Source organism: Oncorhynchus kisutch, linkage group LG1 (assembly GCF_002021735.2).
Source record: "Oncorhynchus kisutch isolate 150728-3 linkage group LG1, Okis_V2, whole genome shotgun sequence".
NCBI lineage: Eukaryota > Metazoa > Chordata > Actinopteri > Salmoniformes > Salmonidae > Oncorhynchus > Oncorhynchus kisutch.
Window position 1 is genome coordinate 54,328,110 of NC_034174.2, and position 26,293 is coordinate 54,354,402.

The 26,293-nt window shown below is 40.9% G+C and overlaps 1 protein-coding gene across 5 annotated transcripts; it reads right to left on the reverse strand.

Moving 5' to 3' along the window:
* Positions 1 to 4,489: 4,489 nt before the first annotated feature.
* On the reverse strand, positions 4,490 to 25,472 carry LOC109891217 (ubiquitin-conjugating enzyme E2 C). Of its 5 annotated transcripts, none has more exons than XM_031827097.1 (19): positions 25,079 to 25,472; positions 23,313 to 23,383; positions 22,980 to 23,076; positions 22,474 to 22,572; positions 22,304 to 22,372; positions 21,829 to 21,882; positions 21,660 to 21,721; positions 21,473 to 21,481; positions 21,157 to 21,202; positions 20,873 to 20,931; positions 20,654 to 20,714; positions 14,834 to 14,905; positions 12,072 to 12,127; positions 5,881 to 5,988; positions 5,662 to 5,689; positions 5,469 to 5,555; positions 5,074 to 5,278; positions 4,830 to 4,889; positions 4,490 to 4,670 (listed from the first exon to the last, which is right to left on the reverse strand). In XM_031827097.1, exons 1-19 carry the CDS (start codon positions 25,154 to 25,156, stop codon positions 4,633 to 4,635), a joined length of 1,359 nt encoding a protein of 452 aa, XP_031682957.1. In that variant the 5' UTR covers positions 25,157 to 25,472; the 3' UTR covers positions 4,490 to 4,632. The 5 variants fall into 5 exon arrangements, with proteins under 5 accessions (XP_031682957.1, XP_020339230.1, XP_020339239.1 ...); XM_031827105.1 differs by lacking the exon at positions 25,079 to 25,472 and adding an exon at positions 24,049 to 24,168 and having other exon boundaries at positions 4,496 to 4,670; XM_031827101.1 differs by lacking the exon at positions 21,473 to 21,481 and having other exon boundaries at positions 4,496 to 4,670.
* Positions 25,473 to 26,293: the final 821 nt, after the last annotated feature.

Consider the following 26,293-nt stretch of genomic DNA (forward strand, 5'->3'; position numbering starts at 1 on the left):
GGCATGGTAGACATGTTCAATGACAGACATGTATTTGTTTAAAATCTATGACTTGATGGTTTAATTTCAGAGAAACAAATAACCATGTTGTTTATTGCAAAATGCTATATATCCGCCTCACTCAGTGAAATAAGTAGTACTGCTGGTAAGTAAGCGCATTCATCTTAAGATAGCTTGTTGAGAGATAACCACATATCACAGTCCAATATACAGGATACGAACATTCCATTCCAGCTTAACAATGGCTTGCAAAAGTATTCAGAACCCTTGGATTTCTTCAAATTTTTTTGTGTTACAAAGTATGATTAAAATGGATTTAATTGTACATTTTTTGTCAACAATCTATACAAAATACTCAGTAATGTCAAAGTGGAAGAAATCGTTTTTTATTAGTATTAACATACATTTAATAAATAAAATATAATTGTTGCCTATGTATTCACACCCCAGACACCATACATGTTAAAAACCAAATTTAACAGCAATTACAGCTGATAAACTTCTTGGTTAAGTGTAAGACCTTTGCACACCTGGATTGTGAAATATTTTACTTTTATTCTTGAAAAAGTCTTCAAGCTCTGTCATATTTCAAGCCGATTTAAGTCAAAACTGTAACTTGGCCACTTAGGAACATTCACTGTCTTCTTGGTAAGCAACTCCAGTGCTGAAGGGTGAATTCCTCTTCCAGTGTCTGGTTTAAAGCAGATTGAAGAAGGTTTTGCTCTAGGATTTTGCCTGTGCCCATTTCTTTTTATCCTGAAAACTCCCCAGTAATTTTCCAATGTCAAGCATATCCATACCATGATGCAACCACCACCATTCTTGAAAATAAGGAAGCAGTTACTCAGTGTTGTGTTGGATTTTCTACAAACATAGGGCTTTGCACTTAGACCAAGTGTATTCCTTTGACATGTTTTTTTTTTGCGTTATTACTTTAGTGCCTTGTTGTTTTGGAATATTTGTATTTTCACTCCAATGATGTTGATCCATCCTCAGTTCTCTTCCATCACAATCATTGAACCATGTAGCTGTTTTAAAATCAACAATGGCCTCATGGTAACATCCCTGAGAAGTTTCATTCCTGTCCTGCAGCTCAGTTCAGGAGGATGACTGTATCTTTGGGGTGTCTGGGTGGTTTAATAGATAATGCACAGCATAATTATTAACTAGACCATGCTTTAAGAGATATAAAATGTCTGATTTGTTATCGTTACCCATCTACCAATCACTGCCCTTTTTTATGAGACTTTTAAAAAGCTCCCAGGTCTTTGTAGTTTAATCTGTCATTGAAATTCAGTACTGAGGGACCTTACAGAGGTTGTATGTATGCGGGATATAAGAAGGGTTAGTCAGCCTAGTGGTTAGAGCGTTGGGCCAGTAACCGAAAGGTTTCTGGGTTGAATCTCTGAGCTGGCAAGGTAAAAATATGTTGTTCTGCCCCTGAGCAAGGCAGTTTCCCTTTCATTTAAAGGATGTCAGCCCCAATTATTTCACACTGAGTGAGTCCATGTAACTTGTTATGTTATTTGTTAAGCCAAATTTTACTCCTGAAATAATTTGCCTAAACAAAGAGGCTGAATACTTATGCAACGACTATATTTTAGTTACTTAATTTCTTATGCAACTTTTTTTTAAATCACATTTTTCTTCCACTTTGACATCACAGATTATCATTGACAAAAAAATTTACAATTAAATCAATTTGAATCCCACTTTGTAACACAATAAAATTGGAAGAAATCCAAGGGGTCAGAAAACTTTTGCAAGGCACTGCACTATATAGCAATTTGCAAAAACAACAAGATTTTCATATACATTTGAAATCTACAGTATGAATTAAACATCTTAGAACTGTAACATTTTACACACACATGAAGTACCCACAGCAATAATTTCTGATTAAAAAATACAAATGGAAGAATTGGTGGATAAAGCATTTTGGAAATAAACTATTCAGTTGTTGTCTGTCCCCAATTGATGTAAACTACTTTTATTTTGGAAGAAGAGCAAGAGCCCAAATGGTTCCATGGGCCTGAGCTGCTTGGGTTGGCCTAATTAAAAAGTGTTTCCCTGAAGACCAGTTCCTGCCAGTGCCAGCGAGGAAAGACTAAGCAGGGGGGTGTGGAGGAGGAGCCGAGTACTGAGGGTTAATCCTGAAGTTCCTCAGTTGTATTCAGTCTTGTGTCGAAGGCTTTCAACTTACCCATAGGCTATAAGGAAGCATGAGACCCTGAGTAGTCTTCAAAACGGAGGTGGGTTAGCTATTTGTCTGTTGACGTTTGGTGATTGGTAAATTGGTACGTACCTAATAACTCTTGATTCCAAATTCCTGTATTTTGTGTTCATGTGGTCATGATAAAGTTGGTGGAAATTTGTGGAGTTATTAGTGGTGGCACAGTATAGATTTGGATTGTAGATTCTGGAATACTGATAGTAGTGCTAAGAATAATTTTGTTTTGAAATATAAAGGGAGAGGATGAGTGATATTTGCTGTCTAGCCTTGAAGCTAGACAGCAAACTTCCTGATACTTCCTGATACTTTTAAAATGAACCTTAAATGCCAATCATCATAATCATCAGAGATTACTATCAATATTCAGGGCTATATTGGTTTTATAATAACAATACATTCCCCTGGTTTAGTGAAGTTGTGGGATTTTTAAAATTATTTGTATTTATTACTGTCATTTATTTAGTCTGTACCATGAATAGGCTATGGCTTGATAGCCTTAAAGGTTAGAGATGTGAGCCGGGAACCAGAGGGTTGCCTGATTTTATCCCAAAGATGCTTGGTAGGGATCCTACAGGAAGTGAGCTGGCAGCTGGAGGGTTAACGGCTTCAGTATCCCATATAATACCTAATTTTGTGCACTTGAGATGTGTGTAACCGATCTGAAATGGCTAGTTAGCGGTGGTGCGCACTAATAGCGTTTCAATCGGTGACGTCGTTAACTCTGAGAACTTGAAGTAGTTGTTCCCCTTGCTCTGCAAGAGCCGTGGCTTTTGTGGAGTGATGGGTAATGATCCCTCATGGGTGACTGTTGTTGATGTGTGCAGAGTCCCTGGTTCGAGCCCAGGTAGGGGCGAGGAGAGGGACGGAAGCAATACTGTTACATAAGGTTGGGTAATGAGACAGCAAAAAATTATGTCTGTGTAAATGGACCAATTATGGAAGTATTGTATTACATTTTGTTGTATGGTTTCTCTGTGCAGGTTCAGATCACAGGTTCTTTTTTTGGGGGTGACGGACTTGTGATAATGGCTGGAGCGGAAGAGGTGGAAGGGTATCAAATACACCACACACACATGGTTTCCATGTGTTTGATGCCATTCCATTTGCTCCGTTCAAGACATTATGAGCTGTCCTCCCCTCAGCATCCTCCACTGGTTCAGATGAATCATGGCGGAAGTCAGTGGATGAGCTCCAGGCTAGGAAGCAGCAGGTCACAGAGTTTGAGGTTGTCCAGCAGGCCCTGAACAAGGTGACTGGCTGTTTCCAAATGGCCACCTCTTTCGGAAGCAACTCGGACGGCAGATTTCTGAGATGGACGAGACCAGAGTACTGGCTTACAGAATCTGCACAGGTAAGGCCACTGCAATGCTGTTGAATGCTTAATGGACCTCAAGATCTGAACCCTTCCATTCAAATTCAGGTTATATCTTTTGAAGTGCAACATTTTCAGCCCGTTGGTGTCTATAAAGTGTACAATAATGTAATTGAAAGGACTGTCATTTCAACAGATCAATTACATCTGGAACTGAAACTGCAAGAATTTGTGTACTTTGGAATTGCATTTAATAGTGTGTGCATCATATGCAAATTCCACTCTGTGATTCATGTGTATGTTGTCTCATGATCCAGGTTTGCAGACAGCTGGTACCTCTGACAGAGAGAGAATCTGGACAAGAAAAATCAAGAACAGGGGGGGGGGGGTTTGACGGGGTGTAATCTTGAGCACTTGGTTACTGAATGTCAGTGATGCAGAGATAAACACATGCAGGCATAAGTCATCTGGCTAATAAAATGACTGGTGGACAATTGTCTTTAGGTAGTCAAAGCTGCATAACACCAGTGTTACACTTAAGGGAAATTGCTTCCATAGCTAGGGCTGACAGTGACTTGTGAAGACCAGAATGGTCAAAAGTTGGTTTGTGAGATGTTAAAGTTTAAAATTACATCTTGAAAAGTACCAGTGGCTTGGCTTTGGCCCCAAGTGTGAGGAAGTCTACCGGAGCCATGGCCCAGTGAGACACGTGTCAGGCCGCATAGATGGGGGAAGAGAAAAGGCACCTTTGTGTAGAGTACTGGTAAATCCAATCTAAATGTACAAGCAGACTTTGAAGGCATTATGAACTATGCAGAGGATAGATGTTTATGGTCATTATCTCAGTCTTAGTGATATGTCATAAGTTTAAGTTAGTAATTGAAAAATATATCCAAATTAAATAAAGCCAAATGTTGAGTGGAAAGTAACCAATAGAGCCACAATTAACATACCTAGACATCTTTATTCACATAGAGGTCATACAAACAAAAATATTGTAGAGACATACCCAGTATTGAAATGTACATAATTAGAAGCATAGAAAAACACAGAAATAAAACACATGGCAGGATTGTAGGAGCTTGAGTCAGTTCTTGTAGGTTGTGTTCAAATGGGCTTTGAAGGCTAAAAATAAAAAAATCCTTTGTTTAATACAGTGCAAGTTTGTTTATCATACAACTTGACTCATGACACGAGTATTAACAGGGTGGGTCCCAAATGACATATGGGCCCTGGTCAGAAGAAGTGCACCATGTTGGGACACAGACGTGTCCATATACTAACCTTCCTGGTTATCCCAAAGCTCAGCAGCAGCAGTGTTCAATGGACTCTCAATGTTGGGCTCTGAAGACAGAGTGTAGTACAAAGTTAACAAATTGGACAGTGGCACACAAACAATAAATCAAACGGGTGACAACTTGGACAGTGATTTGATCGCAGAGCACTGTTAAACCTAGTTGGTTGGGTGAGTTCCAGTCAACTTGATGAACTGAGTGCCATTTATAAATTTCTGTGGGAAGTGCCTTACCTCCTAATAAACTCTGGATGGACAGAAGAATGGACCGTACGTCGTACAGGGCTGACCATTTGTCTTTCAAGATATCCAGACAGATGAAGCCCTGATCATCGACGTTAGGGTGAAAACATGGCGTGATGAACTTCACTCGGGGGGCTTTGTACGGGTAGCCACTGGGGAACTCCAACGACAGCTTGTACCTCAGGCCTTCGTAAACCTAAGAGAATGAGCGATGGAAGATTTGTTATACTGTTTTTGTGCAAAAGCATTTCACAGCAAGTGTTTGAATGTTCAAAGGAGTTAAACCGTAGACCTTGTTCATATGGTATAGGGTTACTGTTCTTAAAATCTGAGCAACTACTGAGGCTGTACTTTTCATGCTGGAGTAGAAAGTAAACACAACCTACTGTTCCCTGAGCTCCGTCTATCGTTCCTATCCACTTAAAAAGGTTGTCAGACTCCGGGAAAGCAGAGATCCCTTTATCTCCAGACATCTACATGAAGAAATAAACAGATCTAAAGGAAATAGCAATTTTACAAAATATGTTTATATATCCAATTGTGATTATAAAGAGATGGTCCTACATGGGGAACACTTACCATTAGTGTCATCAGTTCTTGTTGAAGTCTAGGGTGTAAAAAACGAAGATTCAGAAATGCCCAAACTTCGTACCCCGACTAGCCTAAGCCCAAATAGTGGCACCAAACAAATTACATAATACTGTTTGGCTCCTTCACTTACATGTTAACGTTACTTTCCTACTAAAGCTGGGAACTAAGATAAGCTTAAATCTAGATGAACAAAACTAAAGGTCAAACCTCTTCGTGACTGAGCCCTTTGCTGCACTCCCACCGGTCTCAGTGCCTTTCAGAGCTGCTGTGGACGAGGCGGCTGCAGGGTCCATATTTTGAGAGGCCATACTTCTACTGGAAGAACAATCGAGAGGACGATAATTAGTTAACGTTGGAAACTAAACTACCTTGCTAGTAAACAAATATTAGCTACTTAAACACTCAAGTGCACGGCATTTTGCGTCGCGCCTGCAAGCAACTAACCAGGGTGTTGTCATGACGTTAGTTAGCCATCTAACGTTAGCTGGTTTTTTAATGTGCCTAGTTATCCATTTCATCTAGCAGGGCACAGCTAACGTTAGAAATGTTTGCATTGGCTAACGTAGCCCACATATATCCTGGGCTAGGCATAACACAATTTGCCACGGTTAACTAATAACACATGAGGATGTTTGCTAATAATGTTAGCTAGCTAGTTAAACATTGTTACAGCGCAAATTCAAGCTACATTAGCTAGCCAGCTAACGGTTAGCGGAGTGAGTGTTCTTGTTGCAGCATAACAGTGCTAACAGGTTGAATGACTTCTTTAGCCAGCTAACGTTAGCTAAATAACCAACTTAAAACAACCAGCCCACCTGCCTCCAACAAAAATAAGACTCAAATGTTGCCATAATGTAACTTGCCTTATGTGTCTGTTCTGTCTTCACCAACTCAGTTTTTCTGCTACTGAGATTTTCAAACTGTGTAGTGATCCCGCCCCCGTTTAAATGTTTTTTCTCAAAACCGTGTCACCGCTCTGTTTGCGAACATGACCAATCGCAACTTCGTGTTTAAAACAAAGCAAATCCGTAGCAACCATTTGAAAGAATGCGCCTACTAAATACTTCGATGTGATTGGGTGAAAGATCATTCGGAAGTGACAGATTTGCCAAATGGTTGGTCCGAATTCATTTGTACAGATCTGTGCTATTCGGAATCCTTGGGACTAACCTAATCTTAACCTCTGTCTACCCACTGGTATATCGTACAGGGGGGCCATGCGCCTGTCACCGATGTCAAATTGTTTTAAATTAATAATTCATTTAATTTAATAGTTCATGACAGTAACCCTTTTTTTTTTCATAAACCTTTTTTAGATTCCATAGATGTATTATTAAGCTAAGTGTTTGTTTATTGGGCTTCATAGTATGTCTAAGCCTACCAGCGTTTTTTCCCTGCTTTGGCTTTTCTCCTTTTTCTAGTGCTCCTGGTTTTGACCCTTGCCTGTTCTGGACTCTGTACCCGCCTGCCTGACCATTCTGCCTGCCCGAGTCTCATGATAGCAGCTCGGAGGGGGTTTTGCCACATGAACTTTATCATTATTCCATTTAGATCTAGGATCCAAATTCACAGTGTGTTTGCCTTGATGTTCTTGAAACTCCATGGACCCCTCTTGCACAGTGGAACCCAGAATGATATGCGACCACACTATTCTGCCAGGGACATCCAAACCTGAGTGGCCACCGCAAAGCCCAAGGAGCCTGACTCTCTCTGGAAGTTGCTGTTGCCCTGCTTGGGATATTTAGCCTTTATTGACTATTGCTTGAGAAGCAGGGCCCGTTCTACAGTAGCTTAGAATGTCAGGGTGGGGCAAGATTTATGTTAACTTTTTTCAATGTTCAATTGATTTGATAACAGGTTTTATGCAAATAAATTATATGAATTGATAGTTCCTCTGTTTTCTTTTATTCTGTAATAGGGTATATTGCAACCATGTGTTTAAGCGAATCAAATCAGTGTATTTATGATACACTACGCTGTAAGCTACACAATACAATGAAATACCTGCTAGCATGTGCAACTAAAGCACTCCTCGCAAACAGTATAATGATATTAAGCTATAAGTATTTGTATTTACATTAGACTATAGCCAACAAATAGCTATACCACGTAGTAGTAGGCCTATTAGACTATACTGCAAATTGTTGTTTGTTCTTGAACTGGCTGAATGGCAGAGCTATCATTCAGCTGTCCTTCAGCACCACAGGCTGGTTCAACTGATTTAACATCATTGCACGATCCTCTGTCACTTATAATTATTACAAATAGAATATTATCACTTCTCACAATGATGCTGGTGCTCATATAGTAAAGTTGGAACAAAGGTGAATCAATGTCTTGCAAGATAACAATGATTAATTAGCATTTTACATAACAGAACCCGAATATAATAGCATACCATAGTAGGCCTATAACGTTACTGTTCCACCAAAAACACAATTTCTAATGAGATTTTAAGGAGGGTTAGCTGAAGCAGAATAGTGGCTTTTTCCCCCCTCATGCACCAAAACTCAAGAGCGTGCCACTAGGCAGGATATATGTTTTGATTGGTTGTTTATGGATTTAATCGAATCTAATACAATGATCTGGAAGTTGGAAGCATATTCCCAACTGATTGAGATCGATCAAATGATTGGCATGCAGATGCAGTTTGGACGTTTCACCTGGAAAACATCAATAATTATCATTCATGATTGACAGTGATGGCCTTTTTTGAAATGAGGTATGCCTAAACTGGTGTTTGATGATATGGAAAATATACGATTTTCTTGAGACAGTATATGTGAGCAAGCATCCGTAGACGTCGCAATTGGAGGATGCAGTTTATGCATTCTATAATGACAGGCTATTCAATAGTCTACATCTGTCGACACAAAATTTGAGATGAACTGGTGATGTCATTTACATATTTGTTGGTGCTTCCTAACCTAAAAAAAAAATAGTACTACACCACTGGACAGGAGTAGGCTGAAATTTGCGTGAAGTTGGCCAGAAAACCCGGGTAAGCTACTGCGTGAGTGTCTACACCGCTAGCTGCAATATTCATAGATAATCATTATCTAGCTAGCTACGGTAGCTAAATGTCTGTCGTATGTAAGCAAGCAGGATCGTGGCATGTGTCAGAAACAACGCATCTTGGCTAGCTAGCTCACATTAGATCACAATAGCTAGTTTGCAAGCTAGCTAATACATACAGATGTAACTGTGGTGAAGCCTACTTTCTGAATTAAGCGAAATACTTTATACTAATAAAATAGGCTGCCATTTAGCTAGCTAGCTACTTAGGCTAATCACTATATTTGAAGCAGTTTGGCTGCAATAACTCTCAATCACAGCTAAGTTATCGACGGCGCTGTAGTGAAGCGGGTTGAGAGTTTCAAGCTCCTCGGTATCCAAATCACTAAGGATTTAAAATGGTCCACACACGCGCACAGTCAGGAGGATGGAAAGGTTAGTCATGGGCCCCCAAATCCTGAAGAAGTTATATAGCTAAATCATTGAGATCATCTTGACTGGCTGCATCACTGTTTGGTATGGCAACAGAACCGCCCTCGATTGCATGGCACTACAGAGGGTGGTGCAGCCAGCCCAGTACATCACTGGGGCCTAACTCCCTGCCATCCAGGACCTCTATATCAGGCGATGTGAAAGGAAGGCCAGGAAAATGATTAAAGACTCCAGCCACCCAAGCCATACACCGTTCTCTCTGCTTCCACACAGCAAACGGTGCATGAAGTCATCTACAAAGATACAGTTGAAGTCAGAAGTTTACATACACTTAGGTTAGAGTAATTTAAACTAGTTTTTCAACCACTCCACAAATGTCTTGTTAACAAACCATAGTTTTGGCAAGTCGGTATGGACATCTACTTTGTGGATCACACAGTAATTTTTCTAACAATTGTTAACAGATTATTTCACTGTATCACAATTCCAGTGGGTCAGAAGTTTACATACACTAAGTTGACTGTGCCTTTAATCAGCTTGAAAAATGTCATGGCTTTAGAAGCTTGATAAGGCTAATTGACATAATTTGAGTCAATTGGAGGTGTACTTGTGGATGTATATCAAGGCCTACCTTCAAACTCAGTGCCTCTTTGCTTGACATCATGGAAAAATCAAAAGAACTCAGCCAAGACCAAAGAAAAAAAATTGTAGACCTCCACAAGTCTGGTTCATCCTTGGGAGCAATTTCCAAACGCCTGAAGGTACCGCGTTCATCTGTACAAACAATAGTATGCAAGTATAAACATCATGGGACCACACAGCTGTCATACCGCTCAGAAAGGAGACGCGTTCTGTCTCCTAGAGATGAACGTACTTTGGTGCGAAAAGTGCAAATTAATCCCAGAACAGCAGCAAAGGACCCTGTGAAGATGCTGGAGGAAACAGGCACAAAAGTATCTATATCCACAGTAAAACAAGTTCTATAGCGACATAACCTGAGAGGTCACTCAGCAAGGAAGAAGCCACTGCTCCGAAACCGCATTAAAAAGTCAGACTACAGTTTGCAACTGCACATGGGGACAAAGATCATACTTTTTGGAGAAATGTCCTCTGGTCTGATGAAACAAAAATCAAACCGTTTGGCCTTAATGACCATCGTTATGTTTGGAGGAAAAAGGGGGAGGCTTGCAAGCCGAAGAACACCATCCCAACCGTGAAGCACAGGGGTGGCAGCATCATGAGGAAGGAACATTATGTGGATATATTGAAGCAACATCAAGACATCAGTCAGGAAGTTAAAGCTTGGTCGCAAATGGGTCTTCCAAATGAACCCAAGTATACATCCAAAGTTGTGTCAAAATGGCTCAAGGACAACAAAGTCAAGGTATTGGAGTGGCCATCACAAAGCCCTGACCTCAATCCTATAGAACATTTGTGGGCAGAACTGAGTGTGCTAGCAAGGAGGCCTACAAACCTGACACCCTTACACCAGCTGTCAGGAGGAATGGGCTAAAATTCACCCAACTTATTGTGGGAAGCTTGTGGAAGGCTACCTGAAACGTTTGACCCAAGTTAAACAATTTAAAGGCAATGCTACCAAAAACTAATTGAGTGTATGTAAACGTTTGACCCACCGGGAATGTGATGAAAGAAATGAAAGCTGAAATAAATCATTCTCTACTATTATTCTGACATTTTACATTCTTAAAATCAAGTGGTGATCCTAACTGACCTAAGAAGGGGAATTTTTACTAGGATTTAATGTCAGGAATTGTGAAAAACTAAGTAAATGCATTTTGCTCTGCTAAACTTCTGACTTCAACTGTATATTACGTGATGGTTGATTCACGATTTTGATAGATAAAAAGGACATGATCTATGCCATGACCAAAACACTAAACAAAAAATAGCTGTAGTCATTAAAACATTTATTTTGCATAGAAATGACTAACAAATTGATCATCAAGCACCCATATCCTTTTTAAAATCATAGTCAACTAATCCGAAAAGACAAAATTAAATACATTCTGCTCTTGAAAGTTTGTAGTAAAAAATAAAATCACAGCAAATGACAAACAAAAGCAACTGACATTGTATAAAATTGAGATTACAGTCTAGTAAATGGGAAAACAAAATCACTGTACAAGAACAATGGAAACTCCTTATATATTCATTATGGGGGGAATACACCCTCACCCCCAAGAACCGTTCTATTACCAAGGGGCCATAGCCTGCCATAGAGCCCCTTTTAACGTTACAGTACAGTAAGGATACAAATAGAAAAAGGGGCACATTTCTTTATCAAAGAACACTGTTCAGTAGTTGTATACAATGACACTGCATCCAAAGCTACACAGGCAGAAAATACATTGGCACTCTTGTCCAGTCTCTCGTGATTTGAAATGACAGGAATTCTTTCTGTTCTGTGGTTTTCTAGGACTGCATCCCAAATGGCACCCTATTCCCTATGTCGTGCACTACTTTTGACCATGGCCTACAGTATATTGCTCTGGTCAAAAGTTGTGCACTATATGTGGAATATGGTGCCATAGCGACGCAAAATATGATTTTATTCCTTCCCTGCACACAAAGTACAATTTTATTCCTTCCCCGAACTCTGGACCTCCATGGCTTTCTGCATCTTCTCAATCATCCACCCAGGAACAGTAAAAGGCTTTAATTCAATTGGGGTCATTTTTAGGTCGGGGCAATCTCTGGAAAAAATATCAAATAAACAATACACAACAGAATCATAATCTCATCATGACACCAGTGTAACACCCATTGGGCTTGATTTAGCCTGTTTGAGCTGTAGGCTATGGCCAACTCATCTGGGGCGACCAGGTGAGGTGTGCCTGGTTTAAGAAGTGAATAGCCATCGGAGATACTCAGTTCAATGACAGATTGACACTTACTGGATAACATGGGGACCAACAAAATGTTTTCCTTACTTGTAATCGTCACTCAGAGAAAGGTCCTGGACATCCTCTTCAATAAGGAGATAGGCCTATAAAATCATAAAATGTTCAGATTAGCTTACATTTGTTAATACATTTAGCAAATCAAACTTGTTTTTAAACTTACAATATGTAGAAATCGCTCCGCCATTACCTGGTTGCTATATACTCTCATGTTCACCTAATTTCAGTTTGTGACTAAATAAGCAACACTGTAGAGAATCATACAAATCTAAACAACAAATAACGTTTCAATAAGTAAAAATATTGTTTGAAGCTAGTGCTTACAAAGCAGAAAAGTGAAGCTTAAAATAACTGTTCTGTGAAAATCTCACTTTTAAATGTTCATATTCTGTTAACACATACCCAAATGTTGTTGATTCATGCTATACTCATGCAGCCAATTAATTAATAAAAAATTAAAAAATATATATATATATATATATTTTTTTTAAAACTTAAATAACCCCACTTCAAACTTGTATCTCACAGACCGTTTAAAAAAATGCTTGCCATTTCCTCATAGAGAATGATGACATACTCCTGAGGAGGATGAGCTGGCCAATCAGCGCTCTAGAGGAGGATGATTGGGCCAACCAGCAGTCTGCTCATATTCATATTTGTAATGACCAGTATAAGTCCACAGCATTCGGTTGTGTATACGCCCACATCATTCCAGTACAGAAAAGCATCTTAACATACTAAATTACTATAAACCCAGCAGTGTTGCAGTTCTTGACACACTCAAACCAGTGCACCTACTACCATATCCTGGAAGTAGGTCCCAAATCCCAAATTGCTCTTCCAAGCATTGGAGGTGAGCAGTCATTACTCGAGTGGGACACTTACTGATGCTGTTTTCTGTTAGAAACATGCACAGCCAAGGGAAGGTGGCATAGTTCGCCTTCTCCAATAATAATTATTTCCTGTGACTGATTTGGTCACATATGTAAATTGCTTGCATTAAGTTCGTTCAGTTTCCCAAATACCTGTATGTCTTATAGTCAATGAGACATTCTTTTCATTATACAGAAAGTCAACCAAGTCTGTTTTTTGTGTGTTTTTTTTAAACATCTGTAATTAACTTTTGTTTGTGCTTTTCTTATTAACACATTTCTGTGTTCTATTCATGTGCTGTTCTATAAACCAATTTCTGTGTTCATGCAAGTGGCTGACTGTACAAATCCTCACTATCAGTAGCTGCAATTTGGCAGTACGCCCTGACCTTGTTTTGAGAAAGAACAAAATAAATCTCAGTTTCAATGTCTCAGCTTAGAGAGAAGAAGCATCGTGAGATATTTGTCTGTCACACGAATGAAACAAAATGTTAATGATTCATGAATTATGCTAAATCATACAAATGTAACTTTTCTGTATACAAGACAACTGCTGGGACTGCCCCGGCAGAGCTCCTGATAGACATATGTACTATGGTGCATCGAGTTGGTTAGAACCTCTCCAGCACGCTGACAAATAAAGGATGATACATTTAAGTTTGACTTTGAGTGTCCCTGTGTAAGAATTTCCACGGCACATCCATTGTGAATGATAACAGTTCCTCTATCAATGTGAAACATCTTTCCAACGCTCCCCCTCGATAACCACCAAGCCTCGGGGTGAAACAGAACATTGTCATGCTCTGATCCCATATCTCCATGTGGTTTTGTGAACAGGCGTTCACGCAGTGTATGTGGTTTGATGTAACTTACAATCGAAGTTACCTGCTGCAGTATATAGTTCTGTGCTCAGCTCTTTTGCCATCAGTTGCTCTCTGTGTATTATACAACACGTCCATATGGCAAAGGGAGACACATTCATAACTAGATTGCAGAGGACTGCCTGCCAACCTGCCATAAAAGCCCCATTTGTGCAAAAGCCCACCATTCAATCCCATAGAACCAGGTTTTGGTCAATATAGCCACACAGCACACTGAACATCCCCTGTGCCATTTCATGCTCGGGAATCGCGAAAAAGAACAATATGACTTTGTGAAAAGAATTCCCCAACATGTATAGCGAACAAAAGTCAATGCAATGGGCATCTCAGCCCTCACAGCTAACGTGCATTTGGAGAGCTTAAGCTGGGGAGTTTGAGTCATTCATTCAGTTTCCTCTTGATTGCTAGCAATAGCATAAATTCTTTGATTAACAGTGTTATCTGACAAAGGAATTAATGTGAGTTTCTGTGCCTCCCTACACATTGTTTTCACCATATCAATTGCAGCCGGTAATGTCAAAGTCTCTGCAATAGTGTGTGGTTTCATAGCGCAGGAATAATTCAAGTGCAATGGTCAACTGCGGCCTTTTCCTATGATCACTCTGGTTGAAATGGATCTTTTAGAGTTGAATCATTTTCAAAAAGGGTCACGACCTCTAGTTTGGGAACCGCTGGTCTTGCCCATTCACCCTCAATGACACACATACACAATCCATGTCTCAAAGCTTAAAAATCTTTCTTTAACCCGTCTCCTCCCCTTCATCTTACACCGATTGTAGTAGATTTAACTGGTGACGTCAACAAGGGATAATAGCCTTCACCTGGATTGACCTGGTCGGTGTGTCATAGAAAGAGCAGGTCCTTAATGGTTTGTACACACAGTGTATAACTCACATTTGGATGTGAATTTGGTAGGGTAGTCCACAAAGCCCTGTTTGTCCTTCAGCCAACTTTGCATGACAAAGAACATGACAGAGGAGTTTGGCTAAAGCACAAAGATATCTGCAACCAGGTTAGAGTTTTTGTACAGAGCTCTTACCATCTTTCCACCTGTGGCTCTCATATGCTGTCTCTCTGCCAACCAGTGTTTGTCCTGAGCATCAGCCGCATACTGAAAAAAACACACAGTATTATTACTTTATGTAAGCTTTGTGATGGTTTATGGGTAGGGGATACTGGTTGTCTCACTCACAGGTTGGTTAGCATAACAGAGCAGTGATGCAACCGTCGTCGCACATTCCTGTTCCATATCTTTGACTTTTAGATGTTATTGTATGTGCTACTGCAATTCAGTTTTTTAGCTCCCAATGTACACATGAATCAAGAGGTCATCCACTTGGTCAATTCATGTCAGCGTCACAAAACCTTGAAGCCAGGGTAATTTTTATAGGAGGTTCTAATAGGTGAACATTTTTGTTAGTACTAAAGATAGGCATAAAGGACGAGAGCGAGGTTGAGATCATAGCAATAGAATGTTGAGGCATGATTAGAATGTTGATTACTTTCTATGATGACATAGATCATAGAAATTCTGCTCGTCGTTCCAATTTATCCCAAAGTTGTTTGATGGGGTTGAGGTCTGGGCTCTGTGCAGGCCAGTCAAGTGCTTCCACACAGATTCCCCCCCCCCCAAAAAAAAATCTGTATGGACCTCGCTTTGTGCACGGGGGCATTATCATGCTGAAACAGTAAAGGACCTTCAAACGATTGCCACAAAGTTGGAAGCACAGAATCGTCTAAAATTAATTGTATGCTGTTAAGATTTCCCTTCACTGGAACTAAGGGGCCAACCTCGAACCATGGAAAATCGCCCCAGACCATTATTTCTCATCCACCAAACTTTACAGTTGGCACTACGCAGTTGGTCAGGTAGAGCTCTCCTGGCATCCGCCAAACCCAGATTCATCCGTCGGACTGCCAGACGGTGAAGCGTGATTCATCATTACAGAGAACATGTTTCCACTGCTCCAGAGTCCAATAGCGGCAAGCTTTACACCACTCCAGCCGACACTTGGCATGAAGCTCTGACGAACAGTTATTGTGCCGATGTTGCTTCCAGAGGCAGTTTGGAACTCGGTAGTGAGTGTTGCAACCAAGGACAGATGATTTTTACACACTTCAGCACTCTGCAGTCCCGTTCTGTGAGGCCTACCACTTCACGGCTGAGCCGTTGTTGCTCCAAGATGTTTCCACTTCACAATAACAGCAATTACATTAGACCGGGCCAGCTCTAGCAGGGAATACATTTGACCAGCTGGCTTGTTGGAAAGGTGGCATCCTATGACGGTGCCACATTGAAAGTCACTGAGCTCTTCAGTAAGGCCAGTCTACTGCCAATGTTTGTCTATGGAGATTGCATGGCTGTATAAGCAAACAGCAAAATGTATAAACAAACAGCTGGTGGCAGGGCTTTCACCTATAGAGCTCAATTTTTATGGAACGGTCTGCCGATCCATGTGAGACTCAGACTCAATCTTTACTAAAGACTCATCTCTTCAGTAGGTCCTATGATTGAGTGTAGTCTGGCCCAAGGGTGCGAATGTGAACGGCAAGGCACTGTAGTGACGAACCACCCTTGTGGTCTCTGCCTGGCCGGCTCCCCTCTCTCATTCTCGGACCCTATGACGGGGGTTGAGTCACTGGCTTGCCAGTGCTCTCCCATGCCGTCCCTAGGAGGGGTGCATCACGTCGTGCCAGGCTTTTCGCTATACTCGACATGACATGATGTTTCTGTCTGGTTTTGCATCCTCTCGGGCTTGTGTGGTGGGGGAGATCCTCGTGGGCTATACTCCACCTTGTCTCAGGGTAGTAAGTTGGTGGTTTGTTGATATCCCTCTAGTGGTGTGGGGGCTGTGCTTTGGAAAAGTGGATGGGGTTATATCCTGCCTAGTTGGCCCTGTCTGGGGGTATCGTTGAACAGGGCCACAGTGTCCCCTGACCTCCCCTGTGTCGTGTAGGGTTGCACATTTTGGGGAATATTCAGAGGTTGAACATTTCTGTGGGAATATTTGAAAATGAATACCATATAAAATGTAGATTTTTTTGCATTGGATATATTTACCATATCATATGGAGACAAACACACATTTTACCTTGTCATAAGTAGACAATTGTAAATGATTAAATCCTTCCAATAGAAATAAAAAAAATATTTAGTTACAAATTGAACTTTAATTAAATGAGTTGACTTTTCACATTGGATGATTTCAGTGAACAACAAAAAAATGAGAATATTGAATAATCACCAATGATCCATCACATCTCCCAAAAATGTTTTCAACATACATCTGTAAAATGATAGTCTAGAAACTGAAGCTTTGGTTGTCATCCTCTCAGGCTTCCATGTCTTCTCCCTGGACCTCCTCAATGGCCACCTCTTGAACATCAGACTGAGGCCTCATTTTCACTGTCACATTCCAACCTTGTTGAGGATGGCTTGTTGTCAGCCTCAAAAGCCTCAAATTTGCCTGGATGGCCACCAATTTTTCAAACCTTGTATTGGTCAGCCTGTTGCGTGCTTTGATGTGTGTGTTCCCAAACAAGGACCAGTTGCGCTCCGAGGCGGCTGATGTTGGTGGGATTTGGAGGAGGATGGAGGCAACAGGGGAAAGAGCCTCAGATCCACAAAGTCCCTTCCACCAGGTGGCTGATGAGATATGTTGGCACGACTGCCATATTGCATCTCCTTCCCAAAGCCCTTGCTTGGAAGTGTACTTCTCCAGGCTGCCAAGAACCTTGCCCTCATCCAGGCCAAGGTGGCGAGACACGGGAGTGATGACACCATATGCCTTGTTGATCTCTGCATCAGACAGGATGCTACTGCCAGCATACTTGGGGTCTAACATGTACGCTGCTGCGTGTATGGGCTTCAGGCAGAAGTCTTCACGCTTTTTGATGTATTTCAGAATTGCAGTTTCCTGCTTGGAGCAACAGTGAAAAGGGGACGTTTCAATCTTGACATGACCCTCCAGCATGACAACGCCACCAGTCATACTGTTTGTTCTGTGTGTGATTTCCTGCAAGACAGGAATGTCAGTGTTCTGCCTTGGCTAGCAAAGAGCCCGGATCTCAATCCCATTAAGCACGTCTGGGACCTGTTGGTTCAGATGTTGTGGGCTAGGGCCATTCCCCCCAAAAATGTCTGGGAACTTGCAGGTGCCTTGGTGGAAGAGTGGGGTAACATCTCACAGCAAGAACTGGCATATCTGTCACAGTCCATGAGGAGGACATGCACTGCAGTACTTAACGCAGCTGGTGGCCACACCAGATACTGACTGTTACTTTTGATCCTACCCTTTGTTCAGGGACACATTATTCAATTTCTGTTAGTCACATGTCTGTGGAACTTGTTCAGTTTATGTCTCAGTTGTTGAATCGTACGTTCATACAAATATTTACAAGTTAAGTTTGCTGAAAATAAACAATTGACAATGAGGACATTTCTTTTTTTGCTGAGTTTAGTCTATGTGCTGGGGGCTAAGGTCAGTCTGTCCTACCTGGTGTAATTATCCTGTCTTATCTGGTGTCCTGTGTGATCTTAAGTATGCTCCCTCAAATTCTCCCACATCTCTCTTACTTTCTCCCCTCTCGAAAGACCTGAGCCCTAGGGCCATGCCTCAGGACTATCTGGCCTGATGACTCCTGGCTGTCCCCATCCCACCTGCTCGTGCTGCTGATCCAGTTTCTGCTGTTTTGCCTGAGGCTATGGAACCCTGACCTGTTCACTGGACATGCTACCTTATCCCAGACCTGCTGTTTCAACCCAGCCTCTCCCTCTACTCCCGCACCCGCAGTCTTGACCTCTGAATGCTCAGCTATGAAAAGACAACTGACATTTACTCCTGAGGTCAGGCTGACCTGTTTTTTTATTTATTTTACCTTTATTTAACTAGGCAAGTTAAGAACACATTTTTATTTTCAATGACGGCCTAGGAACAGTTGGTTAACTGCCTTGTTCAGGGGCAGAAGGACAGATTTGTACCTTGTCAGCTCGGGGATTCGATCGTGCAACCTTTCGGTTACTAGTCCAACGCTCTAACCACTAGGCTACCTCCCGACCCTGTTGCACCCTCTATAGTCATTGTGATTATTATTGGACCCTGTTGGTCATCTAAGAACATCTTGGCCATGTACTGTTATAATGTCCACCCGGCACAGCCAGAAGAGGACTGACCACCCCCTCAGAGCCTGGTTCCTCTAGGTTTCTTCCTAGGTTCCTACCCTTCTAGTGAGTTTTTCCTAGCCACCATGCTTCTACATCTGTATTGCTTGCACTTTGAGGTTTTAGGCTGGGTTTCTGTATCAGCACTTTGTGACATCTGCTGATGTAAAAAGTGCTTTATAAATACATTTGATTGATCAATTGAAAATAGTGACATGAGGAATAAATAGTGAATAAAAATAACATGGCTATCCACAGGGAATACCAGTACCGAGTTGATGTGCAGGGGTACGAGGTAATTGAGGTAGCTATGTAGTGCCAGTAGGGTGTAGAGTAGGGTGACGACGCAACAGGATAGATAATAGAATGAGCTGTAGCAGCAGCGTATGTGGCAAGTGTTAAAAACTGTGTGGTTTCAGTATAGATGAGTGGGTGTATGTAATGTGTGCTGTGGTGTCATTGTAAATATGTGTGAGTGTTTGGGTAGAGACCTGTGTGGGTGCATAGTCAGAAAAAAAAACCTTGTCACTTGAATCTTGCGCCAAACAAAGACTTGTCTATTACTAAACTGTATTGAAATACCTGTAACTGAAGTAAACAACCTGTTGCCATATCCAAGGACATCAGTTATTATTCGTAAAACTATGCAAGAACTGTCTTCTTGCTTTCCTGATAACTTAGTTTTCACTACAACCAACAAATTTAAGATAAATAGTTTTTACCCAACCTCTATAACATTTTGTGACTGTCCAAATATAACAACAAATGATGCTTTGATGAATCCCAGATTATCCTGATTTACAAGGGAATGGGGCACATTCTGAAACGCATTAATGTGGACAACCCCGATGAGTGATGTTATTTTACATTTAATCTTGAATTTGAAGAGTTTCATAAACCAGTTGTGATCAAAAACTACTCAAGACTCTGCCCCAAAGTCCATGACTCCTTAAGGGATGAGAAAGACTTGGCAAACACTCCCTTTGAGGGAGAGACTGTTGTAGATGTTGAGTCTGCCTTAGTGGAACAAACTCAAAAAAAAAGCCAGGGCTTCTGTTCCACTGAATCCATTTCTGATGCATTGACCAATGAAAGCAGCAAAGAGGATAACGTAACTGTTGAGGTCAGTAAAAGTTTCTGTTCAATGCACAGCCATCCTATGGATCCCGGAGGAGACTACCATGCAACAGACCGCTGCTGTTGCATGGTAGTGTGCTTATGAAGTGCAATGTAGTGTGCTTATGAAGAAGAGAACACCTTTCCTCTGACCAATACCAAATCATGGTCCAACTACATAACCCATCAAGCAAGAGAGATAGTAGACCTTGTCTTGCTGGATGGCCTTTTTTCATTTGATTAGGACCACTGCCCAGATGTCCAAAGGGTGGTTTCTGAGTTATATGCCATAGGAGATCTGTAATGGGATCCCTTAGTACATAAAAAAAAGGGAGGATCCTGCCAATATACATAGATTTTGATTCTAGACAGAGAACATATTTATCATAACATTTTTAAATATGTCATGTTCTCTGAATGTATTATAAATAAACAGTCTGGAAAATATTTTAGTTGATGCTTCTTTCATTGCTCTTATTTTGTCCCAAAATACATTTGGGATCATGCAGTAGGTTAGCTTTGGAGCCAGATCTGTATGTTTGATATACAACCAAATGTACATCACGAGAGAGAGAGATTTACCTTGAAGAGTTCAGCATGTTTGATATAAATCCTTCCTCTGGTGCCGCCCATTCCTAAAGCCCTACAGATAAGCAGGGATTTTGATATGCATTAGAAACAATGCAGGCAAATATACAGTTGGACATTCAGCCCACACTCCATGTAACTCAATGTCATCATCTTTCTATTTTTTTGTGAGTCAATTGAACATCGTTAATACTCCCCTTAATTTCCACTTACTTGTTTGCCCTGGACCCAAGAACAAATGTGCTTCCTTCATTCAGTCTGGAAGGGTCCCACTGTAGAATATAAAACGTATTGTATAGAGAAAATGAATTATACTCAAATTCATGGGACATAACGCAAACAAACGACATACTTTTCATCTTAATGTCATCCAAAAAAGGACAGTGCTTTTGAAATATTAGAATGCACGAGGGAAAATAGTTATAGTTTCACGGTAATCGATCGATGACTATTGTATTTAGCCATTATCACGTAATAAATAAATGCAATAAACTCACCTTTGGTCCCTCACGCTTTACGGACTCCAATGTCTTGGGCTTGGGCCTACAGAGGGGGGGGGGGACACTGGGTGAACGTGCATATGAATCATGGCATTTTACAGCATAAATGTTTGAATATTCATTTTAAGCTAGATTTACATTGCTGAGATCCAGGGCGACAGGTAGCCTAGAGGTTAGCGCATTGGGTCAGTAACCGAAAGGTTGCTAGATCGAATCCCCAAGCTGACAAGGTAAAAATCTACTGTTCTGCCCTTGAACAAGGTAGTTAACCCACTGTTCCTAGGCCGTCATTGTAAATAAGAATTTGTCTTACCTGACTTGCCTAGTTAAATAAAAGGTTAAATAAAAACACAAAATTACCATCACTATTATGTGAATTTGAGTATGAGCATTCATGAACCAGTGCTTTAACTTGTATTTTGCATAGGTTTTGACAAAGAAAACACCTTCACTGGCAGCAAGGTGAAATCATGTCTTGTCGAACAGGAGCACATACTCACACATTGCTATATGTAACAGGTTTGTCGTAAGAACCGACAGGAGCGGTTGGGCGTCCTTTCCGCTGTAAAAAAAATAATTTCCATATTGTCAGTTACTCTGGGTTTTGGGTATGTTTATTATTTTTAATGAAGTCTAAAAGTTTATTTCAACAAGGGCAGACTAGTTGACCTTTTTTGGAACAGGGCTGGCCCTCTGGCTGGACTCATCCTCCAGTTTCACCCGCTGTAAGAAAATAGACATTGTTGCTGAGATGAAAGTGACAGCGTTCTCTCTACTTTCCTTCCAAGAACTCTATTTATGATTTTGGAGCAATAAGACTAATGCAATGAGTAAATCACTCATTCATACTTCCAGTCAGCATCCTCACTTTCAAATAACAACATAACTGTTTAGAAGCGTGAATCAGTGTATCATGTTCACATTAAAACAACTTAATTTATATGAGACTTGGGCTCCATCTAGATGGAGTATCTGCAATATCTCGCATCTAGTCTCCTCGCCTCCTTTCAACCATATTAGAAGAGAAGTTTCAAGGCCCTCCCCTCAGTCCTTCTCCTCTAATGCACTTTGAGGTGAGAAATCGAGGAAAGATGGATGGAGAAAAAGCCATCGTTCTCTAGACTCATTTAAAATCTTCCTTTACCTTGAATGGAAGCTCATGCCCTGGTCTTGCCACTGCCGCTTTCTCCCCATCTGAGAAGATCTGTTTGGCCTGACAAGGGACAGGAAATGAATATTACTCATAGATGTCTCTGTGTGTTAAACACAATCTACACAGAGATACTTCTTAAATACATTTAGCTGATTTCTTACATTTTCTAGGCAGTTTCTGCAGGCTTCTCGGATCAGCTGGTCAGTCTGCACGTCGTCTCCAACGTTCTCCTTGACATTGCTGGCTGCTTTCTCAAAGAACTGCGGTAAAGAAAGTCAAACTACGAAGACTGCTCTCAACAGAAGAAAGTAGTCACATTTCAGAGACAAATAAATGCCAAAGTATGAGCATATCAAAGGCAAAGTAGTGACAATTTGTTTACATTTCAGATTTGTTTGGGGTGTAAAACCATTCCGTGCTCTCGTTAAATCATATGAAAAGGTACTATGAAAAATGCCTAATAAAAAGCATGTTCAATTTGTAAGCTGTGTTGAGTAAGGATTTCAAATTTGATTAAATCCCTCGAGAGTATTACGATAGTTGAAGTTATGAGTAAACAAATGCATGTCCTGGGAGTATGCACTGTGTGGAGATATTCACATAGCAATGCGATAATCGCCATTTAAAATGCATGGAATTTGGAAGAAAATATATCCAGCAGACTTACCTTCATGTATTTTCTGAAGACTCCCATAATGTCCTCGTTGAAGCTGGGCTGCAGAACCGTTCGGAGGAGGTCCATGGATATAACAGGATCTGTGTAGCTAGATGAACAATGATAGTGAATAGATTAGCTATATTACATCTTTTGGAAAATCTGTCTGGAAAGTCATTCTCACAAAACAAATCAGTTTTAGCTCTGTACTAAAAATGCTATATCTTAAACTTGACTGCTGACATGTACAATACTTGGTATTGTATTACTATTAAAAGTGGACTAATTAACAAAATACTCAGATGTGTTTGAGTGAACTATCCCTTTAACAGTCAGTCAACTTACCTCACGGTCATCTGTGAGCGTCTGCCCCTGCGATGGACCTGTCTGTGTTTTATCATGACGTTCCATGGATTCTGGAAGAAGAGGCAAAGGATGCACAGAGTCAGCAATAAAACACCAGAATAGAGACATTTTAATTGAGTGAGGCGTCAAAGAGGACAACTGTCCCGCCCGGCTTCAGTTATGTTATAATTCAAAAACACTGAACTCTAATTAAGCAATAAGGCACCTCAGACGTTTGTGGTATATCCCCGAGGTGCCTTATTGCTTAATTAGAACAGCCCTTAGCTGTGGTATATTCGCAATATACCACAAACCCCTGTTGTGCCTTATCGCTATTATAAACTGGTTACAATGTAATTAGAGCAGTAAAAAAAATCAAATGTTTTGTCATACCGGTGGTATATAGTCTATTATAAACTGGGTGGTTCGAACCCTGAATGCTGATTGGCTGACAGCCATGGTATATCAGACTGTATACCAAGGGGTATGACAAAACATAATTTTTACTGCTCTAATTACATTGGTAACCAGTTTATAACAGCAACAAGGCACGCGTTACGTCGTGACTCAGAACAGCCACACCCCCTTGTGCCTTATTGCTTAAATATACAACAGCTTTCAGACAATCAGCATTCAGGGCTTGAACGCCCAGTTTATAAATACATTTGACAACTACTGCAAAACTTCTGATGTGCACACACTACACGACTTAAAATCTTAACTTTGACGTGCTCACATTTTCTGATTTCCTTCACCCAAATCTTTCATTCCGTCCACTCTCAACCACAGGACGTGGGTGCTAACGTTACACGATTATTAATTCCCTCGTTGTTCCTGCCCTGAGTTTGTTGGTCGTCGTAAGGAAAAATATGCCGACACTGAAACAGTGAGCTGCATTATGTGCAGATGTATACTTTTTGTAAAAAAATAAGAAAAAGAGACGCAGAATATGGACTTAATATGAAATAATCTTTTTGGTTTATGTCATGGCAGGACGCTACACCTGTAGGCCAATATTGAAAGATTTAGTTTAGCATAGCCCGAGTGAGGACAGATTTCACCAATGAAATGGTCTAAACAAAAACAACGATCCGCTCGACAGGGGCACCGGGCCATGTAAAACGAACTTGCACATTGCGAAGGCAGCCGCGTTCTCTCCACAACTCCACCCACGTTGATGCCTTCCTCTTCGCCATCATTGTTTTGGTCTCACATGCGGAATGCTCATTGCCTAATTCTACAGTAGTCCTTTCCCAATCGCTTCGTAGCACTGCTCATACTACAAGATGCACGACCAACATTTCTGAAATGTCAGAAAATTATCGGGACATCCGACAGGGGTCTGGAGAACGGAACACTCATCATTGGTGCGTCCCTGACCCGCTCAAAACTACGCTAGTCCCGATGTACTGATCCTAGCCCAAATTCATAGGATTTCACCCAGATTATTAAATTTCGTCTGGGACGGCAAAAACGTATGGCGTACGCCCGGCCTATAGACTGTTGAAATGACAATCGCAAAACACAATTGCCTCGCTTCAACGCAAAAATTAAGGAATGAGATCAAACTGTCAATCTGCGATAGCTAGCTGTCATTGACAGATGAGAGATGCTAATTTAAGGACTATCAGTTGTCCACTTTCACTGACAAATACAAAACTATTTAAAAGGACTATCAGTTGTGCACTTTATCGTAACATGACTGTGTAATCACAGTTCGTAAGAAAGTAATAATGTTATGGAATTTGTAGATGCGTAGCGCTCACCATAGTTTGTATGGGCGGCTGTTCAACAGCATCTTGTTGAAGCCAATCCCTCCGTCCCTCACTTCGATGAGCACCCATTTAGCAAGTATTAATTTGAAGACAACAGTCTGGGGTGTGATGATTGAATAGATCCTCGCGGTAGCTCGCGACCAGGAAAACTATTTTCCGTCTCGACGCTTTTGCAGAAGTGGGCAATTGTCAAATTGCGAATAGATCTTAAATATATTTGTACAAAATAAGACTTGGTTTTCTAAATGCGTGCTGTCAAATTACATCCTTGAGTAACTTTACAGAATATACCAGCAATCAAAAGCAACAGTCTCATTTTCTAACCACACAATTGTTCTTTGACAGACGATGTTGTTTCTAGAAACCAAAACGAACATATGACTGCCATCTATTGTACGGGAGGTACCAAAATGTATTCAGCGCACGCGTAAAAGCGTGTCCGTGTGACGAAAGGTTATGAACCATTGCAGCCGCCATCTTTGTAGGGGCTTTCAACAGCAATTTGACTATCACCAAACATTGGAATATACTGACTATTCCGCGCTGCTATCAGCATACTGGCTTGTAGTTACTAGCATGACAGTATACGTTTTTATTCCCCCAAAGTAATATCACAGAATGTTTCCCCGGATATATAAATATGAAGCATCCCTTTGGCGTTTCCACTCACCACCAAATATGGTGATGAGAGGAAGCCCGGTGGCCGGCAGTGGGAGAAGATCGCGCGAGATGGATTTTGGCCGACACTATGCACATTTTCTCATCTTTGAATCTCAATACAATTTTCTGTTCCTAAAACTAAAATTTGACTTTACCCTTAGCCAACGTGTAAAAATTGCGTTGTTTAGGAGTATAAGGCCAGATTGAGTTATTGCACTTATTCCACTGCATGAGGCATCACTACAGACCCTGGTTCGATTTCAGGCTTTCAGGCTGTATCTCAACCGTTCGTGATTGGGAGCATACATAACATACATGGTTTGACACATTTTACTGGGAGCAAATGTGATTCGGTGCATCTCTATGCTGGTTCCAATGGAGATCATGTCACAACATTGATCATTTACTCAGAGGGAACTAGGAAAAAGAATGAATTCAGCATTTACATTCTCCTGATTCTTGCCCATAGGAATCACATTGAGAAAAACATTTATGGTATTAGATGCTCTACAGACAATAAATGACTATAAGGGTAAACCGATAGGG

Excerpts from the sequence above, each read along its gene's own strand:
- LOC109891217 (XM_031827097.1), bottom strand. The coding sequence starts at position 25,156 with ATGGGTGCTCATCGAAGTGAGGGACGGAGGGATTGGCTTCAACAAGAT. Across the intron at positions 12,128-14,833 it reads GAGCCACAGGTGGAAAGATG|GCCTATCTCCTTATTGAAGA; the intron begins GTAAGAGCTCTG and ends ATGATTTTATAG. Across the intron at positions 5,556-5,661 it reads AAGAACTGATGACACTAATG|ATGTCTGGAGATAAAGGGAT; the intron begins GTAAGTGTTCCC and ends TTCTTCATGTAG.